This window comes from Ahaetulla prasina, chromosome 2 (genome assembly GCF_028640845.1).
Source record: "Ahaetulla prasina isolate Xishuangbanna chromosome 2, ASM2864084v1, whole genome shotgun sequence".
NCBI classification, from domain to species: Eukaryota; Metazoa; Chordata; class Lepidosauria; order Squamata; family Colubridae; genus Ahaetulla; species Ahaetulla prasina.
The window spans coordinates 140,571,457-140,594,162 of record NC_080540.1 but is presented as its reverse complement, the minus strand read 5'-3'; the positions used below and the strand labels follow the sequence as shown (position 1 = coordinate 140,594,162).

Genomic DNA, 22,706 nt, shown 5'->3' with positions numbered 1-22,706 from the left:
ACGGGTGACGCGAGCGGCGCATGCGCCGTCGTTCAACTTGCCTCGGGCTCCTCTCGCGAGTGAAGGTCAAAGGTTTCCATTCCGCCGGAGGCGCGCTTGTCGTTTCGAATGGTGGATTCGCGAACTGCTGGTTTATCCGCTGTAGCTGAGTTCGAGTTCAGCGCTGTTTCCTCCTGAGTGAAACTTTCTTCGCTTGAGGCTTCTTATTCCCAGGAGGGAACCCAATTTCTGGGTAAGCATATGTGGCATTGAACGACTTTTACCTCAGAAGGAAAATGATGGATCGGGGCTTATTTCGCAGTAAACGGCCTTAGATTCCCTCAGGCTAAGCCATTGGCTTCAAAGCAGAGCTCCGATCTGGAAGAAATCCAACCCCTCCCCCCTTTAAATTGCTGGCTTTTGGGGTGGCGATGAGCGAGAGGAGCGATAGGTTAACTGAGGCAAACTTTAAACGCAGGAATGAATTTAATTTGAAAAGTTTGTCTAGTTCTGTTTGCCTGTCTGCATCTTTCTAGTGTCAATGTAGCATCGTGATGGGGATCTATGACAGAAGAGACTGGATCATAGGCGCTTTTATTGAGGAATTGCTAGTTTAAGCAATTTTTTATTATGATGATTAGTATTTCAGCCACGTGACTCTTCTTTAGGTTCTTCCAAATGATTGATCCGTGGGGTTCTAGGTAAAATATGCTAATATGAATTCTAGCAGTAGTGTATACAGTCCCCTATTTGTGGTAGGTCAATAATACAGTAAACATACTATAGATTACGGTAGGAATTGTGTTCTTTGAAATCTGTTTTAATAGAAGATAGGAGAAATGTTTTACACTTATTAAAATATGAATACATGCTTCGTAGTATCTCTATAGTGTATGCTTATGCACTATGTTGCATAATAGTACCTGAATGAAAAATGAAAAGATCAAATGTGTTGGAAAACAGTTAGGCAATGATTATTTCTGGCATTGAACCAATCTATATCCTTGGTACAAGTTACAACTAGTATTAGGCTCTTCTCAAATTTTCATCCAGGCAAGTTTTTCTTAACTCTGCCTGTTCTTCCAATGTCTGGTTCAATTTTCTTTTTCAGGCATAAAAATGACTGGCAACTCACCACAAATACAGATCTGTCCCTACTGCAAAAAGCAGTTTAAACGTCTCAAGACTCACCTGCCTCACTGTAAGATGGCAGATAGTGAAGATTCAAGAGCAGCTTTGCCTCTCCTCAGAAAAGCCTGTGATTCTGTTACATCTAAGCAGCTAAGTACTGAGAAAAATACACGGCAGATCAGACGCTTAGAAATTTCCTCCGAAGAAGAAAGCAAAAAGACTAAAACTGATTTGGTAACAAAAAAAGGAAGAAGAAAAAATATTGGAGTAACTGGAACAGTTGTAAACAGCAGTCTGGCAGAAGATAAAGATACAGAAAAGAAAATGAAAAGTGCTAGTGAAAAGTCTCCCCAAACAAGAGAAAATAAAGAAAAAGCTTCAGAAGAGCTTTCAGCACCAGTAGATAAAAGGCTGTTTCCAAAAATAAATCTTCCAGAGAAGTTATCCACAGTCGAAAAAAACAGTAGAGCCTTTTTACCTAAAGAAGAGATTATACCTGGTCTTAGTTTAGAATCATTGACACAAAGTGGAAAAGCCACATCAGAATCAAATCAGAAACCCTATGCAAAACAGAAACAGAACATAGAGTCACTGGGAGAGCAGCATGCATCCCTTTCAACAAATAATTTCATTGAGAGTCTTCAACCAATTCATCAAGGACTTGGTGGCAGAATAGAACAGATCACTGCCTCTCATCATCAAGTGACAGCATTAGAAAACAAATGTGAATCCTCTGGTCATAATAGATTGTCAAATGAAAGTATACTTGATAACAGTAAGACAGGACAGTGGCCTCTGAAATCAGTGACAGGAGGAGCAAACATTGCTTTGGCCAACAGGCAGCAAATTATTACCGGCCATGTGGACAAGAACATTTTAGAACTTGAAGGAAATGTCAAAAACGGAAGCACAGAAAATGACCTGTCCACAATTAAAGCAAGCGCATCACAGGACCATGTTGTTGTAGACAGCTATGGAAGGGTTACCAGAGGTCCAGTCCACTTGTTTAAAAGTAAGTTAAATGCAAATTCTTTATTTCTCAAAGCAGAGGATTATCCTAAGACACACCTCTTTGATCCAGATCCTAAACCAAATGTGTGTCCCACGTTCACAGAAATTCTCAGAGAAATGAGAGTGGATAAAACGTCTATTAGCTACTTAAGTGCTTTGGAGAAAAATACAGATTTGTGCTCAAGAGTCTTTGAGACAAAAGAAGGTAAAAAGTCAGTGACGGGCTTAAAAAAACCCTCACTGCAAGAGTTAGAAATGACTACTTTTCCAGAACAAAAGATAAAACTATCTTCATTAGGACTGGAGTGGTTCTCTGAACTGTATCCCAATTACCAGAGACTGGGCTTATTTTTAGAGAGACAATCAGAGTGGGATACCAAAATATCAGAACATCACATTCTGCTTTGTGGCGGTCAGAAAGGTAAAAGTTTTTATCGCACAGAATATAGCTGCTCAATAGATTGGTTCAAATGGATATTAATTTATGTATGGTTTATGCTCTAAGACAGTGTTGGTGAACCTTTTCGGCACCAAGTGCCAAAACGGGAGCAAGCACACGCAAACGCATGCAGGAAACTGGAAGAGCAGCCACCTGTTGCCACCTCCAGTTTCTGGCCTGTGCATGTGCATGCCAAAAACCGGAAGACCAGCCGCCCAGCGCATGCATGAGCACTGGGTTGCTACTCTTCCAGTTTCCGGTGCTCCCGTACGTGTGAAAGCCGCCACACTGGAACCCTGAAGAGCAGTGGTTGACGGCTCACATGTCTGGAGAGATGCCGCTGCATGCCACTTCCGACACACGAGCCATAGGTTCACCATCATGGCTCTAAGAAACAAATACAGGTAGTCCTCAACTTACGGCCACAATTGAGCCCAAAATTTACGTTAAGTGGGAAATTTGTTAAGTGAGTTTTGCCTCATTTTATGAATTTTCTTGCCACATTTGTTAAGTGAATCACTACAGTTCTTAAATTAGTAACACGGTTGTTAAGTGCATCTGGTTTCCACATTGACTTTGCTTCTCAGAAGGTCGCAAAAGGAGATCACATGAGCCCGGGACACTCCAATCATCATAAATGTGAGTTAATTGTCAAGCATCCGAATGTAAATCATATGACCATGGGAATGCTTAAATGGTTGTAAGTGTGAAAAATGGTCATAACTCACTTTTTTCAGTACTGTTATAACTTTGAATGGTCACTAAGCAAACTGTTGTGAGTTGAGGACTACCTGTATTTATGTGCATAGTATAAATTACTGTTCGATAGACTCAATATATTCTCTGAGGCATATTTAATTTCAATTTGTCAGCTAGCCTAAATTGCATTTGTTGTGAAAGGGCAGAGTAGGACATTCTTTGAAATAGCATAATTTTTCAAAGGAACCAAGAATAACAAAAGTATATACTACAGGATATATATGTGTTTTTTTTCAAACTGAAGTTAGCATGACTGTGTTTGATTTGCAGAACTTTTTTAAATTGAGGTTTACTTAAGAGCCTGAGAATTGTTTTAAGCCTATCCTTGAGAGATGGAATGGCTGTTAAATAGATGCATGTGTAGCATAAGTGTATAATGTCTGTTTTCATTTTTTTTTGTCCTTATATATAGCAGAATACTTGTGTGCACAGAAACATTGTGACTTACTTTGGGGACGCAAGCAAACTATCTGTTGAATCTGTATAAAATTCCTTGAATATGTTTTGAGATCATTTATGGTTAATATATAATGCTGTGTTTCAGAGTATATCCTTTATCACCTAGTGCAAAATACCTGCTATTAAGAGATGAAAATTGAATCCTGGAAATTAAATGTTCATTTCTGGAATATACAGACACACTGAAATAATATAATATATAGTAATAAAAGAAATCCTAACGCAACCTATATAGATAGGTAATATTTTACGTGTCTGAAATATATTTATAAGATATTGCAAACTCTGTTCTGTTCGATGCATTGTGCTAGACCAAAGCATATTTATCCATGACTTATTAAATTACCTACCATTGTCTGCGCTATCAACACATGCTAAGCCAAAACCACATAAGCCACATTGTAGCTTGTCATAGTATAGTTACATAGCCACTCTTTTTCCTGCTACAGGCATGGCAGATTTCTAGAAGAAGCCAAAGAACAGCATGGAAATGATTTATTTAGACATCCTGCTTTCTAGATGAGCAGATCACTTTTATTCATAAAATATCCATTCGCTTAACTATTGTTTTGAGCACAAACTGGAAGTATAATGGAAGTATTTTAATCGTAAAATAGAGCTCCCCTATCAAAATATTGTTCTAAGCCCAAACAGCCAGATTTGCACTTTAGGAGGGACATTTCATGCTTATGACAAATTAGAATGAAATGAAACTTTTAATTGTACCTATTCAGAAGTGGAATTTTATCCCAAGCTTGCTTTTGCTGTTCTCTGCAAGGTCAGATATAATAGTCAAAAGATTATCTTGCAAGCCAACATATTCCTCTCTGTATTCCCTACGACTAGAATGTAGATGCAATGTAATGACACATATTCAGAATGTATGTTAGGAACCATAGTCTATTCACTGACCATCCATTTTCTTATTAAACTGAATTTTTAAAAAATCCATGTATTCCCATGTACATTATAGCTTACATTGGAGGGAAGCACCAAATATTCTACCAAGAAACACTACATTGGTGTCCCTGAGAAGAAATGAAAATAGGTGTCATAATCAGCCTTGGAAAGTTGCAAAGAGGGTTATTACTATTATTATTTTAACTATTAATAATCTCAGAATTATTAATATTTTGTAAATCTAAAATGACTCAGACAGTACACTGTTCACCAAGCACTTAAAAATAAAGGTCCCCCTTGCACATATGTGCAAGGGGGCGGTGCTCATCTCCATTTCAAAGCCAAAGAGCCAGGGCTGTCCAAAGTCGTCTCCGTGGTCCTGTGGCTGACATGACTAAATGCCAAAGGCGCACGGAACCAAGCACTTGTGTATTTAAAGAAAAAATGTATAAATAATATTTTTTTAAAAAAAGTTGCAAAGAGGGTTTGCATAAAACGTAAACCAACATCAAGCTGTTGTGTCCCCCAATTCCTCTGGCAGAAAAGTATCTAAAGGATATCAAACTTTGGGGTCTACCACAGGGGATACTTGGAGCAACATTCAGAGGTGAGAGCAAGTTGCATTCTGCTTTGAAATAGGTGAAAGCTTTTTTATAACAACCAGGGACTAGCAGGGGAAGATAGCTGAAGTCTAGCTTTTGTTATGAATGATAAGAGAAGGATTTCGCTTGTGTCTCATAAAACTACTTGTTCTCCAATAGCCTGGAACGGATATTTGAACAGGAGCATCAATGTGAAAAAGTATGGATTGCCTGGGATTTCTCTGCTGCTTCTAGGCTTATGTACCCTTGGCTATGCCTGGAGATATGATCACATTAGTAAGTGTTTTTTCCCTTGAATTTACAATTTTATCCAAGAAATGGATTATGCATGTGTTGATGAGTTTGGATTGGGCATGGGTTAAGCCTGTATATGTCAGTGGCTGGATTTGATGTTGTCATTTAGTTATTTAGTTAGTTACTGACAATACCTTGCATTATTTTTAAAAGGCATGATTTGTTTAGTTATAGTTTGTTGAATATGCCACATTGAGTAGATTTATACATTTACAAAAAACGTAAGTCATAATTTAAAAACTGCAAGTATTGATTTCTAAGCCAAACCCATACAAATCACATAGCTTTATGTAGTTTATAAAATAGTTTGAATTCTAACTTTTACTACATAAATACATAACGATTCTTATATGGCACTGTCATAGTTCAGAGTTACATTATTGTGCTTGAAAGTAAGTTCTAGCTGAGTTTACTCCCAACATTGAATGGTGCTTTAGGTATTCATATTTATTTGAATATTATGGAAAATCAGCAGGGAAGTTATATTGATGTAAATATATCTGTTCTTCAATGCATATAATTTATAACTCTTGTTTTTTGCTCCTGAAGAATTTAAGCGGAGGAAATACCCAGATGAAGATGCAACAGTATAAATGTTACACATGTGCGTACTGCTCTATCATGCACCTCATCTTGGATCTGGTCAGTAAAATGGACATTATCTGTGCTGCAGAAGTTACATGAAAATATTTTGATTAGTAATTTGGCATCTCTTTAGAAAAGGTAATCTCCCATGGTATGGATATTTTTTGCTGATAAAAAAAAACAATCTCTAATCCTGACTTTTTTTGGGCAGGATCTGATGTCCATTTTGCACCATCTGCAGTGTTATTTGAGATTTCTTTTGACCTGTGGAATGTAATTAGTTGAGAAAGTGCTCTCTGGGATGTCCTCTGCCACCTGGGTCCTCTGGAAGTGCTGGGAGTAGAAGAGCACAGTGGGCCACGTCCAGGAAATGGTCTCAGTCGGGGAAGACAAGAAATCCCACTCCAGTACATTAGGGCTTGATTTTCTTCCCTGTCCTGTTAAAACATTCATGTGAAACTGCTGGGAGAGATCCTCCTTTGGTTTAGTAAGATACCACCAGTATGTTAATGAGCCATAGCTCTTCATTACACTGGAAGCTCAACTGGGGGAAGTGTGGAAGACCTGACTTGAATGGAACAAAGCCGACTAAATTGAAACCTAACTAGACAGAGTTACTGTTCTTTTCATTTATTGTGGAGCAGGTGGTTCCTTATAGCAGTGGTCCCCAGCCTTTGTGCTTTGATGGGCCAACACAGTGCACATGTAGCCCTTGCATGAGGAGTAGGGTGGCGTGGACATGAATGCTCACCAGCCTACCGCTCGCGCAAGTTGACCCGCACACACCTGCAAACTCCAGCCAGCCACTCACAGGGTCCAATTCCGAATAGGCCATGTTGGGGAGGTTGGGGGCCCCTGTTTTATAGAGCCAGGCTGTAAGCCCTTTTTAGTTTTGAATTCTGAAACAAACTTTTTGAACCTGATATATGTAGAAAATAATTACCAAGATATTTGCATTCTAGTGTAATCTTCATTGTTTTCATCTAGTTGCTACAGACTGAACTTTTCAAATATGTTACAGGTATAATTGTATATTTGGTATTTTGCAATGGCCTCAGTAATACATATTCAAAATGTAACTGTTTGTTACAAAATCAGACTTTTTAGGAGTGGCTGCTGTGCAAATACAGAGCTTACTATTGCTGTCGCCTTGAAAGTCCAGTCACAACACTGAATCAAAGAACGCTCCTGGCTGCACATTAGCAGTAGCACAGCTTCCATCTCAAATAATTCAAATCAAGAGTCTCAAGCCAAGCTTTCAGCTAACCACCAGCATTGCCATTTTGTGGAATTCATTTTGGTTTGTCCTTTAATTCAGCTTATTATTTTGCTCAGGCCACCTGTCAGCCACTTCCTTGTATTAAATCTTGAAAAATGAGATAATACTTGGGCCCAGCAGCTTCCTGTAGCTATTAAATAAGAAATACCTCCAGAGGATTCTGTCTTATTTCCAACAAAGTAAAGTGTGAATTGCAATGGTTTAATTTGGCCCAAATATCAGTATCATTCAGCTAAATATTTGAGACAGGTGTTTTTGGGGAAGCATGGAATCCATCTCCAGATACAGAAAAGGCATAATTTTTCATTGTATTTGAAGGTAACACACAGGGAATGGGAAGCTTTGCTGCATGCACAATTGTACGTTCCAGTACTTTATTACTACCTATCATCAGGCCCATTACTTGCTTCCTGCTCAGTTGTCACGATGCATCAATGTTAGCACCAGTGAGCATCTTACAAACAAAGCAGTGCGTGTTTGTCACAAAATTTGGCCTGTACAGCACAATATTTGGTTGCCTCTCTGACTATTCGACTGATCAGATGGTTTCTCTAATGTTAGTGTATATGATTCATTGGAAGAAAATGATTAAGCAAGATAGCTACCTCATTAAGGCCTGCATCAAGCAAGCATCATTACCCTCGGGGTCCCATCTCAGGGTAGGTGTGGATGGGAGGAAGAACTCTCTGGGTAGTGCTTTCACTGCCATCTGTTATCTCAGAAAGATGGTTGATTCTGGCCTTCCACGCAAGCAAGATGAGATAATATGTGCAAATCTGGCCGACTACACTGCAGAGTTGCCTTGCGGCAAGATGGACAGCAAATAATTTTATAATATAATATAAACAAATTTAATAGATAAAGATGCCGTTAATATCATCTACTTTATACATTATAGATCTTATTCAGATATATATATACACAGTATATGGAATGGGTACAGTCTGGCACTCATCTTGGAATAAGGTAGTTTCTTCTGGAACATTGCCTCAAGGAAAGTGGGAGCAAATTCACTTCCTTGACTTTTGGTAAAATGGCTTTCTGTGACTTGCCGCATTCCTTATGACTGAATGAAGAATGGTCCCTCTTGGCAACAATTGTGGGGACATGGATGACATACTTCAAGAATTCCAAGTAAACCTGGTGTTGCCTATCTTTGCTATAGACAATGTCCTACTATAGTTAAACTGATGAGGTTTGTCAAATCAATCATGACACAAGGCAGACGCAGCAGGTGAATTGCTTTTTTTCTTAGAGCTTTGCTAACACAAGGAAAGCAAAAATGGATTCAGTCAGTGCAATGTTAAACAGATACCATCAAGTAATCAATAATATTACAACAGTGGTTTTTAAAATGTATTATAGAAGAGAAGTAACATTAATAATACAGTGTAGTGCTTCTGGAGAAAGAAATTCATGCGATTAAGTAGTTCAAATGATATTTGATCAAAATCTTGTCTCTAGTGTCAAAAAAAAGGCATTTTTTTAAACCAAAGCTGATTTTTTTTTGTACTCAAATAACTGTGGGTTTATTTTTCACTTTAGAATTAGCTGTGATAACCTCATACCTTCAGTTGTTTGGCCTTTATTATAAAAAGTGGGATTTTTTTCTCCCTTGACAATAGTTGGGAGGTTTCGTGCTCATCTTGACTGATTGTTCCAAAGGTGCTTTTCTATGTCAGCAGGGTCACCTGAGTGGTGCAAATGGGTGTGGAGCCTTTTTGGAACTGTTGAAAGGACTGTGTTATAGATTGGAGATAGATGTTGTATCCCTCCCTCTCTGTTGAGAGAGGGCTGTTCAGTTTTGACATAGGTGGCCTCTTTGACCTGATGACACAGATAAACCGCCAGGTGACCTTAACAACTTGCTAAAAGAATGCAAATGACCAGCTGTCTGCAAGGAGTATAAATCCTTCCATTCCCCACCATCCAGTCAGAGCTAAAGAAGCTTCTTGGATGAGAAGTAAAACGTCTTCCAAGAAAAGCCAGAAAGTCCAGTTGCCTCTTTAAAAAGCACCTTTGGGACAACCAGGACCTGGATGACTGACAAACTCTATAGATACCTTGACTGATTGTTTTAATAGTTTTTGGTTGAATTGCATTGCATCTGGCACAATTTATTTTATCATTTAATTTTTTTTCATTTCAGGAGCAATATCTGTACATTGATTAAATAAATAAATTAGTGTGAATAGATTTCAAATATCTTGACAGCTTAAGACTTACTACTGCCAGAAGGTCAAATTGTGAAGCACAAGAGGTGGGCCAGGCAGTAACCCAGGCCCACTTAATGATTTGGTCCCTTGTTGGCTGCCCATCTAAAGGCCCTCTAGGATAGCCTCTCCCAAGTATTAATATTCAGATTTATTAAATTTCAGATGCCATAATTTGCAGTCATAATGGTCAGGCTCTCGGAGCAGCAAAGCAATAATAACAATAGTAACATTAAAACAAACAATAGAATGTCCTAAAATCGTGGAATTAAAATGTAACGCACCTAAATGTTTTTTCATATGTAGCTGTCAATACATTTCCTGGATCAATCTTCAGGATGACAATCATATAGAAAAGAATTGCAAACTATTACGTTATTTATGTTTTTGTAAAAAAAAAAAACCTTGGATTTTCTATTGTTAACTTTACTAATAAAATCAATAAAGTGCATTTTTCTAAATCTGTTTTTCTCACGTCTTTGTTTCATTACTATTACTGCTATTTATATGAGTTTTTATTTGCATGTTAATTGCTTGTTGTCTCTAGCAGGACAGGACATAAATGCTATTAAATAAATGACTAAAGTCACAAACAAATAAAATTCAACACAGTAATAAAGTCATGGATAAACATGATCTAGCATAAAACATAATGCAGATGAAATACTGAAATCACTATTAGCAACAAAAGTTATATCATAGCGATGAACGTGGTAGAAAATACTAGAATGTTAGAAAGAACCCAAAATATTGGCATGCTGAAGAAAAGGCAGCAAGATGGACATTAGGCTACCTTCCCTTGGAAAGCATTTGAGAATTGGGACTGTCACTGCAAAGCCATGGTTAAAATCTTGGCTTAGTGTTATGTAGCTGCTATTGCTGTTTTCATTCAATGCAATGCATATAGTTCTGTGAAATACTGAACAGGTGTCTGGTGAGAGAGGAGAACGATGTCCCACTCCTGGGCACCTTTAGTATGCCAAAATCAACTTAAAGCTGCCATTACCATAAGGTAACATATATTATGGCATCTATTTATTATAATGGCGTTTATTATGTATCTGTATAAAATTAATGGGCAATGGAATTCCTCTTAAAATATACATTAATCTAAATACGATATTCTGATATCTTCTCTGAAGACTTAATGAGAATGTTAACCATCAAATTACCTACATCTAATTTGGCATATTTGATTCAAATATTGTGATACAGTTGATAAAAAAATGTAAACCCAAGTATTTTAGTTAGTCCAAATTGTACATACTAATCTCTTACAGTAAACTATAGATATAGTTGATCTCAAAAACGAGATTAGATTTATTTCAATCAATAGTGTAACCTGAATATCAGCTATTTAATTTTATCAACAAGGTTTGGTACAGGTAGTCCTCAAGTTCCGACCATTCATTTAGTGACAGTTCAAAGTGATGACAGCACTGAAAAAAGTGACTTATGAACGTTTTTCACATGGCTGTTGCAGCATCCCCATAGTCACATGATCAATATGTGGACATTTGGTAACTGGCATGTATTTATGATGATTGCAATGCCCTGGAGTCATTTGATTATGTTTTGCAACCTTCTGACAAGCAAAGTCAATGGGGAAGCCAGATTCACTTAATAACTATGTTATCAACCTCCATAAATCACTTAACTGAGGCCAGAAAGGTCAAAAGATGAGGCAAAACTCACTTAACAGCTGTCTTGCTTAACAACAGAAATTTTGGGCTCAGCTGTGGTTGTAAGTCAAGGACTACCTATAGTAAGGTAGGAAGTGCCAGAGGATGTATCTGGGTATGGTTGGTCTGAGTCTAACTTAAAGCAGAAGATTGCAGTGCCAGTTAACTTCTATTGCAAGAGAAAATCACTCATCTGTGCACTTACGTCAGGCACAAACAACCAGACACCTTCCCCACTTGTACAATTCAAAGAAACTACTTTGTTCTATGCCTATGTCACAGGAATCTACCCAGACTAGTAGCTTTCACTTGGGAAAGACTAAATAAGGCTCAGAAGCATTGTGGGGGTGGGTGGGGGGGTCAGACTTATGTTTATATGATTCCAGATTAATTTCCCACTTGAGCCCTCCTTTCAACCAGGATGGTTGCTTTCCAACAACTTAGGATCTATTGATCTTGAAATATATATTTCATGCTTCATGAACTCACATTTAAAGTAGCAGTTTCAGTTGTAGCAATCAAACATGAAGGCTCTTACTAGTGCAATTACCATAATTACATACCTTGACATTGAGTACATATTTCTGTACAGTAACAGATTTTCTGTCATGTTCCTAAATTGTACAAATAAAATAGAATCTCTTAAAGCACATCCCTTTCCCAAATGCTGGTTGGCTTGTATGATACAGTATTAGCTTCTTTAACAGCAGATGAACAAAGGCTAAAATATTGAAGATTTAATAAGCCTACATTTCATTGGAAAGAAGGGCTTCTGAAAAACTACTAGCTCAAGAATGGGAGGTTAGTTGTGTGGGAGAAGTTTTTTCTAGAACTCTCTAGATAGGAGTATCCAACCTTGGAAAGAATTGCTGGCTGGGGAATTCTAGGAGTTTAAGTCTACAATTCTTAAAGTGGCCAAGATTGGTCATCCCTGTTCTAGACAGACAGTAGTGACATTACTCTTCCATTTTCATAGCCACAATAGCTAGAATTCATAGGTCATTAGCTAATTATCTGTGGAAAGAAATTATTTCTAGATGTTAAGCAAGCAGTATGTAAATCCTATGAGCCAAAAACCTATGTCATTATTTATACCTCTGTTTATTTCAGAATATCTTAGTTTTACATTTCTAAGAAGTTAGATGTTCACAGGTGGTATTACAGCAGTGCTTCTCAATTATTTTCTGTCATGCCCCTCTAGGAAGAAGAAAACATTTTTCGCGCCCCCCGCGCGACTGTAAATACGGGGCTTAGCTTGTTACGACAGTGTTTGCCGAGGTCAAACGTGCCCCCCTTTACGGAGCCTCGCACCCCCCCTGGGGGGCGCGCCCCACTATTTGAGAAGCACTGTATTACAGTGACTACACTGAAATCATATGACATGCAATTTATAAATGGAAACTATTAAAAATCAATGTTCAGTTTTGAATGAGGAGGATGGACCTTGCTAAAAGATGAAATAAAAATCTCTAGAAACCCCCCAGCAAAAAATAGCATTTTTTGCTTAATTCTTTTTGCTTATCTAATACTAGCTGATGACCTGGCACTGCCCGGGTATTTTTTCATCCTAATACCCCCTGCCTCCCACATGTGCACATGACCCCCCTTGTGGTATTTTTTTCCAGAGAGTAATTCATCTGTGTACCAAGTTTGGTTGAAATTGCTCAAGGTGTTCCAGAGATATATTGGAACACACACACACACGTACACACCTGGAGGGATATTAGGGGTGTCTTACCGCTACAGTGTTTGTCTCCAGAGGGTAAGTCATCTGTGTACCAAGTTTGGTTGAAATTGCTTGAGGCGTTCCAGAGTTATGCTGGAACTCACAGGGACACAGACACACACACCCTGAAGGGTGTTAGGGGTGTCTTACTCCCACAGTATTTTTTTCCAGAGAGTAAGTCATCTGTGTACCAAGTTTGGTTAAAATTGCTCAAGGTGTTCCAGTTATGGTGGAACACACACACAAACACACCGAGAGGTGTTAGGGGTATCTTACCCCCACAGTATTAGTTTCCAGAGAGTACGCATATATATATATATATATAAATTAATATTATTTGGTGTTCTAAAATCCGTTGTCAAATTAGAGCAAAACCAACCAATGAAATTGATCTCTTATATCTTTATATGCCTTTTGCAATACTGTAAATAATACTAATAAATGGTCTGATCACAGCTTATCAGAATTTCAATAGGAGAGATTAAAAATTACTGGTATTGAATATATTTTAACCATTGAATTTATAATTTTTTGCATCTCAATTTATTTAACTTTTATTATATAACTAATACTATTTGTGCTTAAAATGTTTACATAAAATAATTTCATCAGCACAACATACTCTAGTACTAGGTTGGACAGCAGTCTTAAAAATTGATCAGATGTGCCTACTTTTGCAAAAGCATTTATCTTCTTGTTCATACACTTGATATGGCTCTTTTCCTTTTGGACTGCTTAGCCCAGAGTATGGTTCAAATAACTTATCTACTTAGCAAGTATATCAAATTGGTGATATCAAATGAAAATAGTAGATGACATAGTGAATGTTTTTGGTGTTTTTCTGACAATTCATTTTGTTTGCTATCAGCCAAGGACCACATTTCCAGGTATGAAAATACTGTAAGAATTCTTAAAAGAAACATATCTGACTTGGGAAATTCTAAACCCAGATCTTCAGATCATTTATTTTACTTATTGTCAGTTAAATATAACCATTGTGGCCTAGTTGACATAGGGTAAGGTGTAAAGACAGTTTGCAAAATGTGGGGGCTGAAATAACAGTGCTGAGCTAAAGCCAATTACACACATTTAATGGTTTATTGTAATGTACAAACCTACAATCAATAATAAATCTCTCTGTTGTTGCTATTCATTCCTACAGTAGGGTTTTGTGGGTTTTTTTGGTGACATAACAAGGGCAAGAGAGAAGCCTTCTTCAACAGCTTGAAATTGTCAGACTTCTCAGGTGGCATGCATGGTCTTTCACAAGAACTAGGGAATTGTATGCATTTCTTCTCCCCCACCACCTCAATGTCTTTAATGTATTCTGGTGTCCCCCAAAGTGCTAGTGAATGGTGGAAGTAGAACAGACGAGTAGCATCAAATTTTATTTTCTTATACTTTCTTATTGGTGACATAGGAAACTCTAGACTTCTATTTTCCAGGATTAGAAACTTTGACTAGTATAACCTTTGCATCAAACAAATGTTGGTGTGAAGGTGGCAAGAATGAGATTGAAGATTGCAATATTTTATCAACCCCAACCCTTTAGATACAAACATTGGTTAGACTACTTTGAGCTTAAAGATCATCTTGTCTCCCAAGCCAAAGTAAGGTTTCTAAAATTGGATAGTTCTGTGCATTTTCCTTCAGAATTCCCAAATTTCATAAATGGCAGTTAGATGACAAAGGGCCCGCTCTGAATTGAGCTAAACAAATTGTAATGAATGATGGAAACACATTTCACTTATTTGATTTACCTCCGGTACCTCATCCCCCCATGAAAGGCAAGAGGAATTTTGCCACTGGACAATTTGAGGAGAGGCATAATTGTATGTGTGGAGGATACTTTCTTCATAAGTATAGAACCCATAAACATTTGAATCAGAAGTATGTAATTAAACTTGAGCACAATGTTGGGGTAAGGGCAAAAGTTGTTACTTGTTTCTGCCAATCTTTACTTCTCTAATAATTCTTTCCCAGTTTATTTATATGTCGTATGAAGTTGAGAGAGACAAATTATGGAAATTATCTTTTCTATTGCTTTATTTGTGACAAGTCTTTTACAAACATTTACAGTTACTGGAAAGCAACCTTTCCAGTATGGAGGAGGGATCAAGCAGGAAATCAGTCTGGAATTAGTCAGAAGGCAAGGTCTGACAATCCTTTGAATGTTTTTGAGCCTAGTCTAGTCTTTTCAAAGTGAAAGCTGCCAGTCTGGGAAGATTCCTGTGAAATAGGCATAGAAGAATAAAGTAGTTTGAACTCTTCAAGTGTGGGTCTGGTTGTTTGCGCTTGACAACAGTATTCAAAATGCTTGTAAAATACTGCCTAGTCAAGGTCCTTAACTTCTTGACAGCAGCTTCACCACTATCACAACAGAAACATTATTTGAAGAAATAGGATTTTAATCAATTAACAAAGTTGAAAGCCTGTGAACAATTATGTTGATCTCAGATGATCGACCTGCAAAAATACAACTGAAAAGAGCACATACCATTTATCTAATGCCTTAAATAAGAAAATTATGTGTTGCATGCTAATCAAAAATGATCGTCTAACCCACGGGTGTCAAACTCGCCGTGTCACGTTGCCATCATGTGATGTTTTGCGATGTTTTTCCCATCCACAGAGCTGGGGTGGGCATGGCCTGCGCATGACACATCCCACAGACCACCAGTTTGACACCTCTGATCTAGCCTAATATATATAGGAGCTTACATAAGATTCCAAAGGGGCATACAGTGTGTAATTTTGCTTTCTTCACAGTTTGAAGATTACAGTAGAAGACTTCCCCTTTATCTGAAGGTGCAGACATACCCTGTCGTATTGGCTACTTAGGAAACAGCAGATCAAATCTTCATTCAGTAGTTTATAAAGGCTTTCCCTAACCAGAGGCTTCTTTTATTTGTTCCTAAAACAATGGATCAGTGTCCCAGACTAGCATTTCTGTTGTAATGAGGATTAAGCATCAGATAGATCCTGCATTGTCTGCTTATGTATTTGCTTACACAACAGGGAGCTGACTCTGGCACATTGGAAGAGTGGAGATACAGTACAGCCTTGATATCATTTGACATTTTCTCTTTACAAATCAGTCTATTATCACTCCTAAGCTACATTTACACATACCAGATATAGGCCATTCTCTTTCCCTGTCATTTGCATTATACTCAAATTAGAACCGATTCAAAACTTGTTTGCATAAAGATCTCAGGCCATTGTAAACCAACTACACCCCAAGGAAAGTCTGAGACAAGCCACATTTCTAGTGGCTCCAATCACTGAAACCCAACTATTAGCCTTGCTATGGCAACATCATGTTGTCACTCAAGTGTCAAGAGGAACACAGAGATCAGGTTTGACCTTCCCTAGAGAACAGGGTCAGTCAGGACCTCCCACATTCCCATTGTGTTGTGCCTTGAGCACTGTGAGAGGCTTTATAGATTAAGGCAGCTTGTACAAGAATTGGAGGATTGCACCTCAGGCAGTTAAGGTCAAGGCTGGAGTAGAAATAGCTGCAGGTGGATAAGATACCATTTTATAAACCACTGCCATCTGCTGGTATAAACAAAACATATGTTTTAATATAAAAAATAGGTATGCGTTGATACCATTTAGTGGAGAGGAGGAGCCGTGATTCTTTGGACGGCTCTATAGTTAGAAGGGGGATTTTTTGAGCAGCTTATAGAACAAAGGGAAAAAGAGAATAACTTGCAAGCAATAAAATGTTGGTGTCCCTGAAAAGAATGCTATTGTCTCATGTTTCAGTTTACTGTGGTCTTAGATCACGGCAGGCAGGCAAAATTGTGGCTCACCAAACTGAATATTGAAATTCTGTTGGTCTCGATACAAGAGTTCAAGGTTGAACTATGGAGGTCTTGGTGCTCTCTAAGCTTGTTTATTTGCAGATGTTTTATTACCCAACTAGGTAACATTATCAGTTCAAAGTGTGCGGGGGGTGGGTGGGTGGGTGGGGGGAAGAGAGTGGGTAGTTGCTTGTTTATACCTTGAAATTTTGGAAGAGGTGTAGTTTATGGTCTACCAGTGAGTTACAGTAACTTGCTGTGAGGTTCAAATGCTTTATAGATTGCAACTACTGACAGATAGCAAAAATTATATATAGATCTTGGTTCACTGTCATCAGCATGTATTTGATTTGGCAGTTCTTATAGGCTTCCATATATTCCTCCAAAAGAGGAGGAAGTAATGTTTTATTAGCTATTGGGATTCAAACCATTCAAAGTTCCAGACAGGGATATACCTTGCTCAGTGTAATATTGCTAGAACCTTATATCCAGTCAATGTTTTGGATTACGATTCCCATCCCAACTCCCAATGCTGCTTGGGGGTTTGTGGGAAAACTACTTCCGTGAACTATTGCTGAATGGAGGCAGGATATGAATACGAGGCCAAAGTACATATAAGTGACATAATGAAGCAAAGCTTTTGTTGCTTTTTGTTGTGTTATCCTCAACAGCAAAGATTCTGATCAAGCTGATAGACAACTACAGCCAGAATGAAGTAAACAAGGTAAAGAGGATATGAAAAGAAGAAAAAGCTTAACATCACAGAACAGGGATGGCCTTCCAGATTTTGTTTAACCTCTGGTTCCTCTCAGTCCTAGCCCACTTGGCTAATGATGAAAGTTCTATTTAAATTATCTGGTTAAAAAATTATGGAAACGATAAGGTTGTAGGAATTGTTCTTTTTCCACAACAAAGGTCAGAAAAATGTACCACTGCACTTTACATCTTATGCCATTCGGGTGTTTTTAACTAGCCAATTTTATATAATGAGAATATTGAATCATGTGGCTGCTGTCTCCTTTCGATCCTTTACCCCTAAGCACATAAAAAAATCCACATTTAAAATGATTGTTTTCCTCACTATAGTTTAATTTCCTTGCATTTGAAAACAAACATTTCTGTGTTGTTGTTTTTTTAAAAAAATCCCATCAGATGCATGGAACAAATACCATGTACATACACAAGAAAGTCACAACCAAGGAATATTCTTTCTCCGAAAGGACTGGGCCAATCTAAGATATATATATATATATATATATATATAATTAAAAATATCTAAAAAAATAAGAAAGCAATTTAGTGTTTAATGCCCAGCAAAATGTAAAGGCCAAAAAAGAAAAATACCCCCACCCAAAAACCCTAAATAAAATCCATCTTTGAGACAGGAATGTTAGGAGCACCTCCTAAAGATGCGGGGAAGGTAATTAACTGAAAACAGTTTCAAAGGGAAGGAACTCAGCACTGCCCTTCTCCATTGTTCCTGGAATGACAAATGCTAAGCTTTTTGTGCTTCGGTCAGCTCTGCTGATACATTCTAAAGAAACAAAAAAAAGTAAGAAAGAATGAAGCCCTATCTGGTTAGGTTACTTGGGGCGGGGGGGGGGGGGCTTACATTTACATCTGAAGACATGCAAGTCAGTAGCATTCATCCAATTGTCTCTCTCCTGTCCCCCGTATCCTGGGTGGGTTGATCTAATGAAACAGACTAACAGTTCTTAGGACATCTTAGGACGTCTGCTTACCCAAAGGAAAATCCTGAAGAGGAAAATAAGTTAATAAGTAATGGGTAGCCAGGCTGACCAGCCTTGTTGGCTATTCTTCTCTCAGCAGCTTTATGCATCTCCAAGACTGCTTTCCTAGAAAGAGCCGCGTGGTCACTCTAAAATGTGTGACAAATTTTAGAAATGGGGAAGTCTGTTTCAAGCTAGGTTATCATTTTTATTCTTTCCACCTCTGGTTTCCTCAAGAACTAAGAGATGGTCCTGCTGTAGACGGCAGACATAAGAGGCATGGTTCTTCTCAATCTGTTTTTCAAAGACTTCTGCCATGTGGTTTTTAAAAAAAGAAATATGAGGAGATTTCCAAAGTTGATAAATACTTCCAGAGGTCTGCCCACAAGGAGAAAATTATTTAGCATCCAAATATGTAGATTTGAAAGATCTGATTATTTCAAACTCCTGTTTTTATTCCCTTTCTGCAAACATATAACAACCTGCAGACTACTGCAAGGTCCAGAAAGGAATTCTCCTTGGAAATACAAAAGAAAAAGAAATCTTACAAGCACTAGTATAAAGGTAAAGGAAAACAAAATATATATTTACGTATTAATAGAGAAACTAGTGCTTTTGAGCTTTGTCCTAATATTCAGCTCTGTATTGCTTTAAACAGGCTTGTAGATAAGTAAACCAAGAGCTACCCTTTTCTAAAGAAGTTTGAATATGTCAGATTTGTGCCTAGAAACATTTTTTCCCAAATATCTCCTAGCAACCTACTTTAGGCATCCCTATGAACATAGGAATCAATTATTTTAAATATACAGAACATCATTTATATATGATTTCCAACTTGACCCTTGCAATAACCCCAAATGGGGAGGGAAGGGGAAAAAAAAACAAACAACTTTCCAGCAGCCTGTTTAAGAAAATAATCATGATGAAATCTGCAGCCTAAGAAGGCAGGCGAAAGCATTTAACACTTGTTTTTTTTCTCTTCCTATCGTGCTGTTTATTCCAGATTCAACTGCATTTTCTCCTTCAACTCAAAGGGAGTATACGGCTTTTTTATACTCTTATCTCATCATCTTCTTCATCCATGAAAGAGAACTCTTTCTCTGGCTGTTTTACAAGGTTGTGCCTCCCATTACCTGGAAGGCTGTGGCTGGGTCCTTTAGAGGCGAGGTTTCGCTGTTCTTCCCCCATGGACACACAGCTGGAGACCGAACTGCTGTCTATTGTCGTACGACTGGTGATGCTGCGAGCCGATCCAGGACTGTAAGTGACGACTCGGTGGCCATCGTTTTGAATCACAGAATCCAGGACAAGGTTGCTTTCGTGGCTGAACCACCGGGCTGCTGATGCCTCTGTGGAGCCAGCTGCTCTTTGGGGATCCTCCGCTCCATGATAACCAGAGTCCTCTTGTTCCCACAAGTCCTTATCCATAATGCTCAAGACGTCCCCTAACATGGAAGGCCCCAGATCAATATGGAAAGAAAGGATGGACTCGGCATGCTTCATGCCGTAGCTGTCCTTGGGGATGACTAAAGGCAAATCAGTCACATCCCCAAAAGCACGCTCTTCCAAGCCAGGACTGTGGGGTTTGGAGTTGAGGACTTCAGCAGCGCCATTTGTGTGTTTCTCTTCGAGGATGTTCTCCTCGGGGCCTTTCTTCACAGGGCTGGAGGAGAGGCTCTTGGGTAGCTGCTTCCTGCCGCTCTTGTCTGCTTCCTTCTCCGTGAGTTGGGGTAGGGATACTGCATTCTTCACAAAAATCGCTGAATCCCTCAGAGACCCCAGCATGTCCCGCCGGTCACCACGTGTCACAGAATGAGACCTCTTGCTGCTGCGAAACCTCCGTGAGAGCAGGCCAGGCTTCGAGAAGGAGCCAGTCTCCTCTGTAGCTTCCTGTTCTCCCTCCCCACCCTTGCTAGTGAGGAAGGAGGTGTCTCCAAAGGCGTCCCCAGCCCGACCCACATGCATGGTGTGACGGAAATCGCCAAGAGGAGCGCTGATCATCTCAGTTGTCAGATCAGCCCGAGACCGGCGTTTAGGATTAGCAGAGTTTGTCACCAGCTGTTTCAATATAGGCATTTTTGTGAGAAGTGTGAACTTGGATTACACGTAGATCAAAGAATATTTCTGTAGTCCCTCAGGAAGTCCTCAAGCTTCTTTTGGCCTTCTAATACTCCAAGCCTAAAACTTTAAAAAGAGAGAAATGTTACAACACAGCTGAAGAAAGGAAATGCCAACTTCATTTTCATAACTACATGAGAAACGATTTCTTGCTTCTTTAACCTTTCACTTTTATCATTGGCAAGACTATTCTGGAGAGATTGACAGCTGAACATTCTTACAAGGCCGCTGTTCTCTCTCCTATAGGCAGGTAGTCCTCAATTCACAACTGAGCCCAAAATTTAAGTGAGTTTTGCCCTGTTTTACCATTTTTCTTGCCATAGTTGTTACATGAACCACCTGCAGTTGTTACATTAGTAACACAATTAATTGAATCAGACTGCCCCATTGAGTTTGTTTGTCGGAAGGTCGAAAAAGGGGATCACATGACCCCGGACACTGTAACTGTCATAAATACATGCCAGTTGCAAAATGTCCAAATTTTGATCATGTGAACGTGGGGATGCTGCAATGTTCACTAGTGTGGAAAAACGGGTTGTAAATTACCTTTTTTTTTTAGTGCTGTTGTAACTTCGAACAGCCAGTAACGAATGGTTGTAATTGAGGACTAGAGATAGAGAAGTTTCTTTCAGAAATCCTTCCCTAAAAAAAAGGGGACCCCCAGCTAATTATGCTTTACAATGGGAACAAGACTACAGGATTGTCGTTTTAAGATCTCAGTGGCAGTGAAGACTCTGTGTGTAATCATGATTCAACATGGGCATTAAACACTAACTCACCACCACCCTTGAGGAAATCTGTTCCTTTCTTATTTACTTGGAAATAGGATTTGCATGCCGCATAGCAATTTGAGAGTAAATACAGATTTAAATGCCCACTAGGCCCATGAAAGGAGAGCTGAGGTGTATGCTCACAGGAGAACTGAAGAATCCTTAAGACATACTTTCCTATTCTTCTCTCTTTAATGCACACATCTGCTCATTCATTTGTGAAACTCTCCATTTTTGGTACCTAATTTTCCCTGAAAGCATAAATTTGTCTCACAGATTAGTATTTCCCTAATTTTTTGTGTCTAAAAGGCAATCTTATTCAAAAAGATTTGGCTGTTACCGAGATTAACTATTTTGCCACTACCTTTAGCCATAAATAGTTAAATTCAAAATACTGTTTTTCAGACATTTTGCTTCTGCCTCCCTCTGTGGGTAAACTGGTTTTACAGTTATTTTAATAGGCCTGACCTTACAACAGAGGTGTATCAGTTAGGTAGCATGAGCTCCTATTGGATAATGCCAGTGTCATCATTTATGGTAATATTTCCACCACATACCATGCCTAGTGCTGCTCTTAGCCTTTTATTATGTAAACTCTCTTAGGAAGGCTTAAGACTGCATGAAAAGCTTTAATTTATTCTACATACTAACTTCTTAAAACTGCTTCAATGTTTAAACTTTTGTATTTTTTTTAAAAAAAGATGTACTCTTCTCATTTAATCAGTCAGTCTGTTTTTAAAAAGGATGGGTGACTAGAACAGGAGTGTCAACCTCGTGTCATCACAGTGGTGTCACGTGACGTATCAAAACTCCGCCCCCTTTGCTAAACTGGGCGTGGCCGAGGCCAGGGCATGACACATCTGGCCCGTGGACCAGTAGTTTGACAGCCCTGCATTAGAACAATAAGTTCCAGAACAGAAATGTTGCTGGCAGCACATATAGACTTGCATCAAAGAAGAAAAAGCATATATAGTTGGTGGAGAAATTATCCTAGCCCTCAGTCCAATTCTATCACTTAGTAGTAAGCTATAAGTAGTGGATCAAACCATCACTCCACTTGTAGCAAGTATCTCCAGTTCCACTTAAGCAGTTCATGCAGGGCATCAATTATGGGCAGTCCAACTGACAAGAAACAATCCTATGTTTTTCAAAAAATAAAAATAAAATGGTAGCAACCATAAACAGATAATAATGGTTCGATACAGCTTAGCATCTGGGGA

The 22,706-nt window shown here is 38.6% G+C and overlaps 2 protein-coding genes across 10 annotated transcripts in view; one reads left to right on the top strand and one right to left on the bottom strand.

The window, feature by feature from the left end:
• The first annotated feature begins 66 nt into the window (after positions 1 to 66).
• On the top strand, positions 67 to 9,232 carry C2H17orf80 (chromosome 2 C17orf80 homolog). Of its 4 annotated transcripts, none has more exons than XR_009153260.1 (5): positions 67 to 232; positions 1,091 to 2,542; positions 5,440 to 5,556; positions 6,124 to 6,297; positions 8,337 to 9,232. XR_009153260.1 is itself a non-coding variant. In XM_058167343.1 (5 exons), the coding sequence occupies exons 2-5, from the start codon at positions 1,099 to 1,101 to the stop codon at positions 6,165 to 6,167; spliced, it is 1,251 nt and encodes a 416-aa protein (XP_058023326.1). In that variant the 5' UTR covers positions 69 to 232; positions 1,091 to 1,098; the 3' UTR covers positions 6,168 to 9,232. The 4 variants fall into 4 exon arrangements, 3 of the variants coding, with proteins under 3 accessions (XP_058023325.1, XP_058023326.1, XP_058023327.1); XM_058167343.1 differs by adding an exon at positions 5,220 to 5,285 and having other exon boundaries at positions 69 to 232; positions 1,091 to 2,122; positions 6,124 to 9,232; XM_058167342.1 differs by having other exon boundaries at positions 6,124 to 9,232.
• CDC42EP4 (CDC42 effector protein 4) overlaps positions 8,667 to 22,706 on the bottom strand; it is a 31,705-nt gene continuing 17,665 nt past the window's right edge. For 4 of the 6 annotated variants that reach the window (XM_058167345.1, XM_058167346.1, XM_058167350.1 and 1 more), the window contains exons 2-3: positions 9,936 to 20,782; positions 8,667 to 8,700 (exon numbers count right to left, since the gene is read on the bottom strand). In XM_058167345.1, the coding sequence (XP_058023328.1) occupies positions 19,649 to 20,674 (1,026 nt within the window). In that variant the 5' untranslated portion in view covers positions 20,675 to 20,782 and the 3' untranslated portion in view covers positions 8,667 to 8,700; positions 9,936 to 19,648. The remainder of the gene's footprint in view (positions 8,701 to 9,935; positions 20,783 to 22,706) is intronic. The other 2 variants (XM_058167352.1, XM_058167351.1) reach the window with 2 other exon arrangements.